Here is a 12,164-nt window from a genome sequence, read left to right on the forward strand (position 1 = left end):
TCCCCACAGCCTAGAACTCAACTTGCCTCATCTATCCAAACGGGTTAAATGAGCAAAAACTGTTGCAAATCGTCACAAAGATAACCTTTGTAAACCTGTACATGCACTAATGAAAAAACACAAGCACGAGGCTTATTGAAAGCAATAGCTAGGAAAGTCGCCGCTTGGGGGAAAAGCACAGCTCTCCCAAGCCTCTACAGCCACCTAGGCGCCCGGCACGCGGTCAGAATCCGTTCAATAAGCCTTCCGGGACGGATCAAGTTCCGCTTCCGCAGGCAGATTTTCGCTGTAGGCGTGAGCACTGGAAGCTCGACGCACTTTAGCGTCGGACCTCCCTCCCGCGCATGCTCCAAAGGATAGGCAGAGAGCGGAAGGGCGGGGGAGTGACGAGACGCAGCGGACCGTCGGCTCGTTCGTCCTGCAGCCCCGCGCGGGAGGCGGGGGCGCGCGCGCACGTTCGCGCGTCCGGCTGCGTACAGTAGTGACGGCCGCGCGGGAGCGGTCACGTGACCGCAGCGGCTGGCTGTACAGTAAGGACCCAATATGGCAGCGGCGGTAGCAGTGGCAACGGCAGCAGGAGGACCGGCCGCCCCATAGACCCCCGCCCCCCCCTCCGCGCACCACCCCCGCCGCTTCCTCTGCTTGGGTGCTCCTCGGACCTGACTTCCCCTTTCTCCCACTTTTCCCGGCACCGCGGGAAAAGCATCGCAGGGCAGAGCAGGCAGGGAGGGCGGCCGGAGCCCGGACACGGGAGCCTCCCAGTCAGTTCAAGACCCGACATGAGGGAAAAGGGCCGTAGGAAGAAGGGCAGGACCTGGGCGGAGGCCGCCAAGACGGTAAGGGGGAGGGAGTGAAGGGGAAGCCCGGGAGAATTTTGTTCCCTCGCCGCCTGCCGGTCGCAGGGGAAGGGAGGTCATTGGCCCAGCGACCCGGCTGAAGGGGGCACAAAACCGCGCGGAGAGGGCGGCGGTTAGTGTCGGGGTTGTGATCCCTGTGGGAATGGAGGCGCCCAGCGGAAGAGGGTCGCCGCGGGGCTGTGGCTTCTCCCTGCGTCTGCGACGAGTCCCCTTGGTGTTTTGAAGCTGCCTCTCGGGGTCACGTCGCTCTCACCTCCACACTGAGGTAGCCCCCGCCCCGGCATGGGGAAGTCTGTTGTGCTTGCACAGTAACCGGTTCTTCTCCCTTGTGCGGCTGAAGAGCCCCCATTGGATGCAGATAGGAGAAGGCTTGTGCGTGCACCCAGCCCCGGAAAGAAGAGAGGAGCGCTGGATCTTGGTAGAATTTACCCGCTATAGCAGACATGCCGCCTGACCCCGGGTCCCCTGCTCGTCTGGGCTCCCGGGTCCAACGTGAGGTCACGAGGCTCTTGTTTTTGTTTGCTGTTGAAGCTGAAAGTGCAGGAGGTGTTTAGAAACGAAGTAACAGGTGGGACTTGTAGAATTTTTTTTTTTTTTTCTGTTTCCGTAGAGACCTACTCTGAACAAGGCAGCAATGCATGGTGGGACGTGTAGTTTACCCGGCCTTGACTTTTCCGTAGCTAAAGTGATGGTGGCCTCACGAAGTTGTGATTAGTGGGTAAAATTGTCATTTCCCCCCACCTCCCCCCCCCCCCCCCCATTTTGTTATAACGAAATTTAGAGGTAGGTTTTAAAAAATGGGCAGTTTAGGAATGGTGAGACTTTTATTACGTTGTATGAAAAAAACGAAAAGCGTGCATGTATGTAGAAATAAAACGTTGGGAGATGGAGCAGAAAAGTTAGAGACGTAAAGCAGCATTTTAGTGTTGGAAAGTGAGAAAGTGGAGGCATTATCTTTAATGGTGAATCATGTCAATAATACTTGTATAATATGAAGACCCCTTCTAAATGAACCTTTATGTGATGTATGGTTTATTTTTTAAATGATTTTTTTTTTCTGATTACGAAAGTAATAAATGTTCACTGTGGGAAAATTTGGAAAATTATAGAAACGTATAAAGAAGAAAATAAATCACATATCTCACCCCTCAGTTATATGTTAATGTTTTGTTACATTACCACCCATTCTTTTTTATTTCCCCAAATTTGGATTCTGTTGTTTATTCAATCTTGTGCATTGTTGTAAACCGTGTGTATTTGTTTTGTAAATTTTATGTGATAGGGGATTGATGAGTCTTAAGCTTGTATTTCTGTTTTAGTTGGAAATGTGAAAAAGTTAGTGAATAAATAAAGGCACATTTTATTTATTGAGTGTTTTCACTTAACAGTCTATCTTCATAATTGTGACTGTGCTGATAGTTTCCTTTAAAAGAGATAAAACTCTAGAAATAATTTTTTTGGTGGTGGGGAAATTGGTTCTTCACAGAAGACTGTTAGACTTTCTTCTACTTGATGAATACCTCAAGACTTTTTCGTTTTATTAAAAGAAGGATGGCAAATTGTAATTATAGGTAAGCAGACCACAACCCTAATATATTAATTTATTTCAAGTCGCTAGAATCTTAAGAGTATTTTTTGCATTATGATCTCTTTGGATAAAATAGTCTAATCGTTGGGAGATTGTGACAAGTAGGAAAAGTTTGCATCTGCTGTTTAGATTTTCCTATAATAGGTTAATATATTTGCTCATTTATTTTTATTTATTTTTATTTTTTCAATTTTTAATTTAAATTCTAGTTATATTTGCTCATTTATAATAAGCATTTCATGCCGTAGTTAGCTATGTTTAAAAGATGGAAAGCTAGTTTATAAGTAGAGTACTGAGTGAGTTCTTGAAGGGATCAGAATATTAGTGGTTTGGTATTTTTATTTGATTCTGACAAATGCAAAGCCTCAATCTAAGTTAAAATTAGAATGAGAGTGGTGACACTAAAACTTTTTTTTTACTAGCAGGCAAAATCTAAAAAGCACCCTGCTCTTTGGTTCATTTTATCATCTGTAAAGTGAGGAATTAAACTAAACCTCTACATTCAGAAGATTTCCCTTTGTAAGAAGGACTAGGTAGAAGTAAATGTAGGGGGAATAGACAAAAGTCAGTCTTTAATATTTCAGAATAATGAGATCAGAAAATTAGTGTTTTGACAAACGGAAGTAACTTTGACCTAAATTAAGAAATGTTGCATATATTTGTAAGATCAAAACGACTAGGAGAAGTAAGTCTTAAGAAACTTATTTCAAAAAAAAGAAACATTTCATAGGCATTAGGGTCAAATGTTCTAGGAACAGTTTCAGCAAGGAAAGAATAAAATTACTTACGAAAACGAGCACTATCTGCTTCTTTTTTCATTGTGTTCTTGGTACCCCCATTGTAGGGCTGTCCTGTTTTAGGGAGCACTATTGAAATGAGGTTGTATTTCTGACCAATAGTATAGCAACAAATAAATAAAATTAATTATATGTATATGTACATGTTTGATGTGAGGGTATGCATGGAGGTGAGAGCTACATGGATTGATGTAAGGTTGTTACAAACAGCCTGAAAAAGCAAGATAATATTCATAATTACTGTATAATAGTAAAATTGTATCAAAAGGCTGATTAAATGTAGAACATACAGACTAGTTCCAATAACTAGGGATAGCGGAGAGAGGGATGATGGAGTTGAGATTCTGTAGAACTTGAATGCTCATTCACTGTACTGGACTGTCTCCCTACTGATTTTCTATTTGCCCTATATAAATACACTAGTTATTAAAAAGCTTTACTTGAGTATTTAAAAAATTTTTTTTTAAGTTTATTTATTTTGAGAGAGAGAGAGTGCATGTGCAGAAGGGGAGAGAGAGAGAGAAAGAACTCCAAGCAGGCTCTGTACTGTCAGTGAAAGGAGCTGGATGTGGGGCTCGAACCCATGAATCCATGAGATCATGACCTGAACCAAAATCAAGACTTGGACATTTAACCCACTGAGCCACTTAGGCCCCCCCATTGTTACTCAAGTATTTTGTTAACAGTCTTGGATGTTTTTAATTTTAAGGGTAGCAGTGATGGTGATGAAATGATTGGGAATTAGATCTGTAGTGTTTGGTTCGACTTGAATACAAAGATTTGTAGTAAGCAGAGATCTTGAGAACCATTGCACTGACTTTAGAACTGTGCTCAAAGTTAAGCTCATGCTTTAAAACACACACACACACACACACACACACACACACCAAAATGAACATTGTATCATCTAAATATTTAATGACATCCCTGAAGAATTTAGCTGTTTTTGCAACAGCAGAGCTTTGGAAATACTACAATCTTGTTGATCCTGTTTTCTCTTTTGACTTTTCCCTTGTTACTCACCACAACCAGGGAAGCGTTAAAAGGGAAAAATGTCCTAAAAGGACAAGTTAGTTGTGATTGTAGGTGGGAAGGACAGGGAGGCAACCTTAAGAGATTCTATACTAGAGGTACCTTTGGATATCTTGGGAGCAAAGTAGTCAGGGTACGTGAAGTGAAGTATGGGTGTTAGAGGTGAGCACAGACTGTCTTGTATAGGTCTTTAGCATGTGATTTGTGGGCAGAAGATTTCCCTTAGTGATTAATGTTATTTTGAATGTACATAGGTTTTTATTTTTGACATTTGCTTGAAGTCATTTAACTTTAGGGAATAAGATGGAAGGTAGAAAAAAAAATCTTTTCTTAAGTTAATTTATTTATTTTTTTGAGAGAGAGGGAGAGAGTGAGAATCCCAGGCAGGCTCTGTACTATCAGTGTGGAGCCTGATTTGGGGCTCGAATTCATGAATCACGAGATCATGACCTGAGCAGAAACCTAGAGTTGGACACTTAACTGACTGAGCCACCCAGGCGTCCCTAGGACATTTGTAAAAAAGAAGTAATAATACTCAGAGGCTAAAAACTTTTGTGGAGGAAGTATAGAAAATGGAAAATAATTTAAAATATGATAAAAGTATATAATGAATAGAAAGATGTTTTCTAGAAAGCTGTTTAGGAAAACTTCTTAACAAAATGTACTTTAGTAAAAATAGAAGTCTTAGAAATTTTCTGTACCCTTAATCTTTACCATGAGTAGTTTTTTTTTTTTTAAATTATGAATACAAGTACAGACTTAAAAGCCAAGCCTGGTTATATCCTTTTGGATGTATATTGACCAGGCCAGAGTCCTTTTTAGTCTGTATTTGTATTGTATTGTAGTAGTATTAAAATCTCCAGGAAAGAGTGTGCATCTTGGAAAAAGATATTACATGTATTGTTTATAGACTGTTGGAGGTAAAACTGGGCAAAATCTTGGAATACATAGAAAATAGAATGAGAAAGCGTTGTAAGGGGCATGGATTAAAAATTGACAAACTGCTGTGATCCATAATTTTCAAAATACCAAGTGCACATTTATATTTATTATTTCAGCTTTATTGAGGTACAGTTGACATAAAATTGTAAGATATTTGATACATGTATGAAATTGCTATCTGCAAGTCTGTTTGTGCTGGGTGATTTGATGTAACACTCTTGACTGATGTTCCTTCTTGCCATAATATTAAAGTTGCCCTGTGTTTTGCTTCTTGAATTCTGTGTTATTTTCAGTTTGTCTTTCCTTCTGTCTTGTTTTTATGTGCCTGTCTTAAAAGCCCACAAACCTCCTAACAACTGAAAAAAAAAAAAAAAAAAACAGACCTCTTTTGAGCACATAAATTAAACATTTCTATGAAAGGTGCTGCTGCTACTGCATCTCCTAGAATTCTGACAGGAGCTGAGAAAATAGCATCACATTTGTAGAATTCCTTGCTATTTCCTCATCTGCAGACTCTTTTTTTCTTAAAAGGCTGTGCAGTTTCTCTGTCGGTGAAAGGGCATTTATGTTTTTACTATAAAAGCTGTTTGGAAGGAGGCCAGTGTGTGGAAGATACAACTGCAGGGAACTCATCAGTAGGGTTCAATACCTGCTATCTTTGTCCTTTTTACCAAAGACCTCTGAATGCCTCTCTAGTACTGTAGTCTTTCTTTCTATATTGCATAGAGACCAGCCTCATAGTTTATAGTAGTGTGCAAGTTAGTAATTTTATTTTCATTTATTTTATTTATTTATTTTTCTTTTTAAAGATTTTGTTTTTCAGTAACTTTTACACCACCGTGGGGCTTGAACTCACGACCCTGACATCAAGAATTCCATGTTCCATCCACTGAGCCAGCCAGGCACCCCTTTAGTATTTTTAATACAGTTTGATTTATCCATCATGTTTTTAATGTTGTTTTAAAAGGTTATTGAATATACTAAATTTTATTATTTTTATTTAAAAAAATTTTTTTTAAAGGTTATTTATTTTGAGAGAGAAAAAACATGAGTTGGGGAGGGGCAGAGAGAGGGAGAGACAGAATCCCAAGCAGGCTCCAAGCCATCAGTTGAGAGCTCGATGTGGGACTGGAACTCATGAACAATGAGATCGTGACCTGAGCCTGAGCTGAGATCAAGAGTCAGACGCTTAACTGACTGATGACTGAGCCACCCAGGCACCCCTTTAGTATTTTTAGTACAGTTTGATTTCTCATGTTTTTAATGTTGTTTTAAAAGGTTATCGAATACACTAAATTTTAGAATTTATATATGACTTAAAAACACTGGTTTGGTTACTTTGAGTTTCTATTAAAGTTATATAGGCTCATTTATTTTTTTAAAATGTTTATTTTTGAGAGAGAGGGGGGGAGGAGCAGAGAGAGAGGGGGACGGAGGATTTGAAGCAGGCTCTGCTGACAGCAGACAGCCTGATGTGGGGCTCGGGGCTCATGAACCATGAGATCGTGACCTAAGCCGAAGTCTGATGTTTACTGACTGAGCTACTGCCTAGGTGCCCCTAGGCTCATTCTTTAAAAAAAAAAAAAAAAAAAAAAAGAGGAACAGAAAAGTGTAAAGAGTTAATCTTGGATGAGTCATTCTAATAAAAACAAGATTAAATGAAAGTCTGCATCCTGAAATATTGACAATATTTAGTTACCATACTGAAATTAACTACAGTTGATAGTTCAAATATAGCTTTCTGGACTTCTAACTCTGTATGTAGAGATAATACATAAATATGTATACCTATTTATATTTTATATACAGTTTTGCAACTTGTGAATATTATGGATACCTTTTAATGTCTTATGTATCTGCCTCATTCCCTTAAATGTTTTAATATTCCACTGTTTTTATTTATTTATTAAACATTTTTTAATTTTTATTTTTTAGTATTTATTTATTTTTGAGAGAGAGAGAGCAGGGGAGGGCAGAGAGGGGGGACGGAGTATCTGAAGTGGGCTCCATACTGACAGCACAGAGCCTGATGTGAGGCTCGAATTATGAACTGTGAGATCATGACCTGAGCTGAAGTCAGCCCCTTAACTGAGCCACCCAGGCACCTCGATATTCCATTGTTTTTAAATGTACCATCACTAAAAAAAAAAAAAAAAAAAAAATCAGTTATTTATTTTTTGACTTATAGGCCATTTATTTATTTTATTTTGTTTTTTAAGTAGGTTCCATACCCAATGTAGGACTTAAATTCATGATCCTGAGATCAAGGGTCACATGCCCCACCAACTGAGCCAGCCAGGTGCCCCGATGTATAGGCCATTTATAGGGTTTTTTTGTTTTTGGTTTTTTTTTTGCTGTAACAACTAGTTCAATATGTACATGTGGGCATATGCACGTACATTGTTTGTGTGTCTGTGGATGCATGTGCACTTGTGTGAATAGAATGGTTAAGAGTTTGTAAACTTGAGTTTGTGCCAATTTATATTCCTCTCGAAAATGTTGAAGGTTACTGCCTTTTTCCTACTTTTCTCTAATCCAAGGAATATATCAATCTTTATTCTTTGCCACTTTGATATATTAAAAAAGCATTTCTTTTGTTCAGTGGAACTTGATGGAAATGTTCTATATCTGTACTGTCCAACACAGTAGCCACTTGTCATATGTGGCCATTTAGCACCTGAAATGTGGCTAGTGTGACTAAGGAACTGAATTTTGAATTTTATTTAATTTTAAGTTTAAATAGCCTTATTTGTGGGGGTGTCTGGTTGGCCCAGTCAGTAGAGCCTGTGACTCTTGATCTCAGGGTCCTGAGTTGGAGTCTCATGTTAGGTGTGGGGCCTATGTAGAAAACAAAACAAAACAAACCTCAGCAAATAGTCTCATTTGTTTAATGGCTACCGTTATTGGACAGTGCAGGTATAAAGTAACTTTCTATACTTATTGACTATCTGTATGTTTTTCAGTAAACTTGGCTCTTTAGATCTTTAGCCTTTTTTTTTTCCTGGTCCCTTTTATACTATTTTTTTTTTTTAAGTTTTATTTATTTAAGTAATCTGTACACCCAACATGGGGCTCGACCTCATGACCTCGAGAGGAAGAGCCAGCCAGGTGCCCCTGTACTAATTTCTAAGGTTGTTTTGTAGATTAAGGAAATAGTTTTTTGTCATTCATGTTGCAGATCTCTTTCTCATTTTTGTCTTTTGATTTGACTGATTTATCCTTTTTTTTTTTTTTTTTTTTTGCTGCCTGGACATTTTTTATTTTAATGTAAACAGTTTTATCAATCTCTACCTTTTATGCCTTTCTAGGTTTTGAGTCCTGTTAAAGAAGATTATTAAAGATTGTAAATAGAGTATAAATTTTAAAAAATGTTCAGCTTTGGGGCACCTGGGTGGCTCAGTTGATTAAGCGCCTAATGTCGGCTCAGGTCATGATCTCATGACTCATGAGATTGACCCCTGCATCGGGCTCTGTGCTGACTGTTCAGTCTGGAGCCTGCTTCGGATTCTGTGTCTCCCTCTCTGTCTCTGCCCCTTCCCTGCTCACACTCTGTCTCTATCTCCTTCAAAAGGATATAAAAACTTAAAAAAAAAATGTTCAGCTTCAAAGACATATTTTTCCTAAATATATGTTTCATTGTGGACAAATAAGGGGAAATTCAGTTTTATATATCAGTAAGATTGTGTCCCTTGAAGGCAGAAACTTTTGTTTTTAAAGTTTTTCTTTTTTAAGTTTTTTTATTTTGAGAGAGAGAGAAAGAGAGGCAGAGGGAGGGAGAGAATCCCAAGCAGGCTCTGCGCTGTCAGTACAGAGCTTGATGTGGGGCTTGAATCCACAAACCATGAGATCATGACCTGAGTCGAAATCAAGAGTAAGCCATTACTGAGCCACCCAGGTGCCTTGAAGGGCAGAGACTTTTAAATGTTTCTGTCTGCAGAGCTTAACTCACTTTTTTGCACATGAGTGCTGAATCTTTTTTTTCTTTACCTTTTTTTAAATTGGAGATAAAAATGAAGACACTGTTCTCTTGAGTGAGTGCAATTTATTTTTTTAATTTTTTATTAATGTTTATTTTGAGAGAGAGAGAGAGCAGGGGAAGGGCAGAGAGAGAGAGAGAGAGGAAGAGAGAGAATCCCAAGCAGGCTCTGTGAACTCAGCTTGGATCCCAATACGAGGCTTGAACTCACAAGCTCTGAGATCATGATCTGAGCAGAGATCAAGACTGACGTTTAACCGACCGAGCCACCCCATTTTGCTTTATGTTTTTGAATGAGAAAACTATTGTGAACATGTTCTTTCTTAGCAAATAAGCACAGAGATTTGAGACTATTCTAATGAAAAGCCCTTTAACCTCAGGGACCCCATTTGCCAGTTGTTTCCCAAGGTGAATGTGGAATCACACAGAGACTTCAACTAGCTGTGAACAACTTTAAGAACTCACTGAAAATCCTTTTCCTGCTCCAGGAGATTCTGCACAAAATTCCACTCTTGACTTAGACATTAGGAACTGCCTATAGAGAGGGCCATGAGGCAAAGAGTGGCAGAGAGAGAGCCTCTAGGAGCTGAGTGACTCCTGGCCAAAAGTCAGCAAGGGAACTGAAAGGGACTTGAAACCTGCCAACAAATAAGCTTGGTAGTAGGCTTGGAAAAGAATCCCAAGCCTCAAATGAGTTCAGTGTCAGTCCCAGCTGACACTTTGATTTCAGCCTAATGAGACCCTGAGCAGAAGGCTCCGTTAATCCATGCTCAGATTCCTGACAACGTAGAAGCTGAGATAAAATTATGTTGTTTTAACCTGTTTCATAATTATTAAACATAATCACAAAATAAATTTGTATTGTAGAGGCTGTTTAATAGCAAACAAGACTAATACTAAAATTTGGTGGAGAGGGAACATGGCAGGGTTGGTCTCAGAATATTTGGCCTGGGTATTGAGGGATGATTGATAAAACGTTAGGTGAATTCACATAGGTGAATATGGGTAAGGGCATTTTAAGCAGACGGAAGAGCTGAAAAGATGGAACACTGAAAAATGCAGGGGATGTTTGATGCATGGCTAATTCACCTTTGAGTACTGAATGGTGAAAGATCAGGCCAGAAGAGGTAGGTTGGGGCCAAAATGTGGATAGTTTAGAAGTTGGGCTGACAACTATTTTGATTTTAGGAACGGTATGGAGTTTTTATGCAGGAGATAGCATCACACCTGTGTTTGAGCAGTTTTGCTCATTTGAGGGATTTATTGTAAAGAGGTTATGAGGGTTACAGTACGGCTGTCTTGCATTAAAAGGGTGGGAGGGGGTATAAATTTTTTTCCATATCATTCAAATTTTTCTCATTTTATATCTATTCTACCTACACCGATCCCACTTACAGCTCTCCAGCAGAAGCCTTTAGACCTGCTGGTCTTCTGAAGTTTTCACACATACAGGAGGTTATTGAATGCTGTTTAACACAACAAAACCTTACCAGTCTTGAAATGGAAAAAGAAAGCAAAACTCCCCAGTTATACTAGCTCATGTTGATTTTTCTTCTCTCTCTGAGTTCCTGTATGACTGTTCTTTCCATACCATTGTCCTCTGCACCACTGGTCTTCAGGTTTGTGCCAGTGGTAGAATCAATCAGGGCCATGTGTTGCACAACTCCAGAAGGAGCCAGTCATACTGTATTAAATGTGACTACTGCTCCTGGGAGTTGAACATCACAGTAGCTCTGGGTTGCATGTTGCTTCTTGTGAAAACACATTTAATGTTATTTCTCATTAAAAATTAGACACATTTTTGGACATCAGGGTGGCTCAGTCAGTTAGGCGTCCGACTTCAGCTCAGATCATGATCTCACGGTTCATTGCTTTGAGTCCCCCGTCAGGTTCTGTGCTGTCAGCTTAGAGCCTGGAGCCTGCTTTGGATTCTGTGTCTCCCTCTCTCTCTGTTCCTCTGCCACTCATGCTCTGTCTTCCTCTGACTCTCAAATAAATGTTAAAAAAGTAAAAAAAAAATTAGAGACATTTTTGCCAGGGGAAAACCTATTACAAGTTTGTGATACAAAAGTCACACTTTGAGGGCAGATGTTGGAGGGGATAGAAGGACAACTTGCCTATTTTTTTTCATTTAGTCCTGGATTTGCTTCATATTTATTTCCCAAGTTTGTTTTCTAGCTGACAAGAGGTAGCAAATGGTAGAGATTTAATGGAAATGATTGTTAAACTAACTTTCTGTAGACCTCCCACCAGGAATTTGTATATTAATTCAAGGGGTTATAAAAGTTGTCTGTGAAGATATTTATGTTTTATGCTTTTAATCTTAAAAGTTGTGTGAGCATGTTTGTGATTTAAATTGTGCCTTAAAACGCTATAATTTTTAAATGGCTTTAGTCTACTTTGTATCATTTTTAGATATTTTCTCAATCTGTATTTGGTCAACATTTTTGTCTTTTTTCTCATTAATGGTCTAGATGAGGGTTGACATTTTATAAATTTACTTCGATTTATTGTTTGTGAATCTTGGTTCTGAGTTAGGATTACTGTCTTACTTTTCACTTTATTGGGCTTAATTTATTATTGAAGAGTAATTGACATATAATATTGTATTACTTTCAGTTATACAACACAGTGATTCAGTGTTTACATACATTATGAAATATATATAATTTGTCACCATACAAAGTTTCTATAATATCATTGACTATATCCCCTATAATGTACATTATGTACCTGTGTCTTCTTTACCACTGGAAGGTTGTACCTCTTAATCCCCTTCACCTATTTGGTCCATCACCCAGTTCCCTCTCCTCTGGCAACCATCAGTTTGTTGTCTGTATCTATGGGTTTGTTTCTGTTTTGTTGGTTCATTTGTTTTGTTTTTTAGGTTCTACATATCAGGGAAATCATGTGGTAATTGTCTTTGTCTATCTGACTTATCTCACTTAGCATAATATTGTCTAGGTCCATCC

General features: G+C 39.1%; 1 protein-coding gene across 2 annotated transcripts in view; it reads left to right on the plus strand.

Moving 5' to 3' along the window:
- Positions 1-517: 517 nt before the first annotated feature.
- ASXL2 (ASXL transcriptional regulator 2) overlaps positions 518-12,164 on the plus strand; it is a 131,691-nt gene continuing 120,044 nt past the window's right edge. For both annotated transcript variants that reach the window (XM_030311497.1, XM_030311498.1), the window contains exon 1: positions 518-836. In XM_030311497.1, coding sequence (XP_030167357.1) covers positions 780-836 — 57 coding nt within the window. In that variant the 5' untranslated portion in view covers positions 518-779. The remainder of the gene's footprint in view (positions 837-12,164) is intronic.

The sequence above is a fragment of the Lynx canadensis genome, chromosome A3 (genome assembly GCF_007474595.2).
Source record: "Lynx canadensis isolate LIC74 chromosome A3, mLynCan4.pri.v2, whole genome shotgun sequence".
Taxonomy (NCBI): domain Eukaryota; kingdom Metazoa; phylum Chordata; class Mammalia; order Carnivora; family Felidae; genus Lynx; species Lynx canadensis.